The sequence below is a fragment of the Crocuta crocuta genome, unplaced genomic scaffold (genome assembly GCF_008692635.1).
Source record: "Crocuta crocuta isolate KB4526 unplaced genomic scaffold, BGI_CrCroc_1.0 scaffold260, whole genome shotgun sequence".
In the NCBI taxonomy this organism is placed as follows: Eukaryota; Metazoa; Chordata; class Mammalia; order Carnivora; family Hyaenidae; genus Crocuta; species Crocuta crocuta.
The window spans coordinates 3,220,984-3,224,263 of record NW_027527525.1 but is presented as its reverse complement, the minus strand read 5'-3'; the positions used below and the strand labels follow the sequence as shown (position 1 = coordinate 3,224,263).

At 48.0% G+C, this 3,280-nt stretch overlaps 1 protein-coding gene across 1 annotated transcript in view; it reads left to right on the top strand.

Annotated features, from left to right (window-relative positions):
• TRIB1 (tribbles pseudokinase 1) overlaps positions 1–2,831 on the top strand; it is a 7,399-nt gene extending 4,568 nt beyond the window's left edge. The window contains exon 3 of the mRNA XM_077764207.1: positions 438–2,831. Within this exon, the coding sequence (XP_077620333.1) occupies positions 438–903 (466 nt within the window). The 3' untranslated portion in view covers positions 904–2,831. The remainder of the gene's footprint in view (positions 1–437) is intronic.
• Positions 2,832–3,280: the final 449 nt, after the last annotated feature.

Sequence of the window (3,280 nt, the reverse complement as noted above, 5' to 3'; positions counted from 1 at the left end):
GGGGGGGTGGGGGGGGGCTGCGGGGGGAGGAGCTGGAAAGTAGGATGCACTGTTCTTCCCTGATAGCTTTTGTAGAAAATGTCAGCAATTCCCCCCGAGACCGGCTCCCGCTTCTGCAATGTGAACTTTGTAAATTGTGTAACCCTATTAGGATATCTCTTCTAAGCTCCAGCATAATGAATAGTATTTGGGGCTTTGCATCATACCCTCCCGCCCCAGGCTCTCTCTCGATACTTTGCAAATGTTTATTGCAGTTTGTATTGGTTTGTGAAACCCTGAGTCCTGGCTGGTGGTTGCAGAGCACTGCTTACTGGATGAAGGGGTAAATGGCATTCTTTGGGCCCCTGCCTTCAGGGCCTGTGGGCGCTGTTAATAGAGGAGGCCTTGTTTTTCATAGCAGCTGATCTGGAAGTAATAGCTTGTTTCCTCTCCCGCAGAAGCCAGCTCAGACTGGAAAGTCTAGAAGATACACACATAATCAAGGGGGAAGACGACGCTCTGTCAGACAAACATGGCTGCCCAGCCTACGTGAGCCCCGAGATCCTCAACACCACGGGGACCTACTCCGGAAAGGCGGCCGACGTTTGGAGCTTAGGGGTGATGCTCTACACCCTTTTGGTGGGACGATACCCCTTCCATGACTCAGACCCCAGTGCCCTCTTCTCCAAAATCCGCCGCGGACAGTTCTGCATTCCTGACCACATTTCCCCCAAAGCCAGATGCCTCATTCGCAGCCTCCTGAGACGCGAGCCTTCGGAGAGACTCACGGCTCCCGAGATCTTACTCCATCCCTGGTTCGAGTCTGTCTTGGAACCTGGCTACGTCGACTCAGAAATAGGAACTTCAGACCAGATTGTCCCAGAGCACCAGGAGGACAGTGACATTAGTTCCTTCTTCTGCTAAACCTCAGAAACCTCAATTCTCACACATAGCATTTCCATTTCTAAAGATGGACGGGCCTCTCGGCGTGGTGCCAGCCGGACACGTGACGGCGTGAAGACTGTAGCTGCTGAACTCAACGTGGGCCCCCCCGCCCCCGTTTGTTGTGATGAGTGTGTATTGATCCGATCGGCTGCCCCTCTTAACGAGAACCCTCACCAACCAACCGCCCCACTGGCAGATGCGGGGGTGGGGGGGGGTGGGTGCTGCATCTTCCTGGGTGACAAAGAGCATGGAGATATTCTACAGCACGTGTGGTCAAACGAAAGGAACTCCTACATTTTAAAGGGAGTGTAAGTGAGGCGCACAGTGGCATTTTGGGCAATAACCATATTTTTAACAGGGTGACAAATCATTTGGGCCAATGAACCTGCCATCTTCGAACTTGTCTTTGGGAGCTAGACGTTCGCTACCCTAGCTTCTCTCTTGGAAAGTTTTTTTTTTTTTTTGGTTTGGATTAACACACACCCTATCTACACACTCACAGTTACCAATGACCCTGCTCCGTTTTTGGAGCAGAGCGTTGGGGGAGCACAGGAGCCTGCCTGAACCCCAAACCCAGACTCTCTCTTCCGTTTTCCTGCCAAGACCTCATTTGCACTAATGCCTTCTCTCTGACCTTGAAATGTCCCCGTCTTTGCTGTGAAAGCACTTACCAGCTAACCGTGGAGGAGTATCACAAGAGATTCAAACTCCTTGGCTATTTCAGAACTCTGGGCTCAGAGAGACTGCAGATTTTTAAACGTTCATTTGAGCACTTGGAAACCTTTAGCCTGGTTGGGTCCCCTGAAACAGGTCAGCCTGCATCCTTTTTTTTCCTCAAGACCATCTCACGGGGGAGTGATTTGTCTAGGAGGAGAAAGAGAGGGAGACTCCCTCGCCTCTCCCAAGAGCAAACGGTAAACATCTTTGCTTCAGAGAAAGTGGGTTTTGGATAGTCTTAGACGATTCTCAGACCCTCTTGCAACCCCTTCATGCATATGGTCTGCCTCTGGCGTTACGTGTCACATCTGCAGTTTTGCATGATGGGTTGTTAATATTTTAAATTTGATGTGGTTTATGAATACAACTCTGTAATCAGCATCCGGAGTGAAATAGCCCCAAATCTTTAAAGTCGGAAGAGACTTTCAAAGTGTCTAGTCCATCTTTTTTCCTCTTTCTGCCATCTCCTTACCCCCCCACCCCCCCCAACCTTCCCCATCAACTTCAGCTTCCTTCAGGTGGGAGTCAGCGTCTGTTTGAATGCCTCCAGAGGTGGGAACTCACTACCTACGAAAAGACATCTCTTAACAAAGAAACTGCAAAACTCGCATTAAAAAAACAAACAACCAAGAACCCACGAGATATCAGTAAATGTCTCAGTACTGAAATCAGGTGGTTAAACGGGTAAACCAAACATACTGTATTTTGAGAAATGGCACAGATGGGCAGGTCATCTTTAAGGGCTACGCCTCGGCAAACAACTAACCTGCGTTGTGAGAATGTTGTATATACCTCACGTACTGTGTACTTTGTATATATATTTTACCTTTTATACCTATCGTCCGATATGTGTTGTTTTGGCCCTGAGGCTCGGTTTGTTGTCTGTGTCTGTCTGAATAACCTGCGTGTCTAAAACCACGTGAAATGTGAATGATTATCGGCAATATTACCTTGACAGAATCATGGGACTCGGAGAAGAGGGAGGGCGGAGGCCTCTTGTACTATCGTGCTCGTGGTTGCTTGACTGTTGTATCTGTGATACGTTACCCGGCTGAGGACTCCGGGCCGGCTGGGGCTTCTGCCGGGAAAGCCCGAAACACTAGATCCTTCCTGTACATGTGTATATATGTGAACAGTGAGACGGCCGTTTCTGACTTGTAGAGAAATTTTAATAAATCGGGTTTCATAAATAGGCTCAGTGCATTTCTTTGGAGCCCAAATCTGCCTTTGCCTGGTGTGATTTCATGCTGGGGACACAAAGGTCTCTGGCCTCAGGGTTCGGAACATCACAGGGGAAACGCAGAAATAGACAGATGATTATTATGTGTGACCAGAGTTGAATCCATTCACGTTCTCCATTGAAGTGGGCAAATTCATTTTGATGGCTGAAGCCAGTTTGGTGGAATCAGGTTGGTGGGGGCCCTGGGTTGATATGGAGCCGAAAAACATTAAAGAGGAGCAAACATAAATAAGTCTTGAGTTGGAAGAGTCCCTCTGGCTTTTTTTTTTTTTTTTTATGAAAGCTGTGGACACTTAGAAAAGTATNGTCTTAATTAAAAAGGCAAATTGAGGCATTTCCTTTTCCCCCCAGTAAGTGTAAAAATGGAAATAAAGGACGGAAAAAGGAAAAACTAAATCC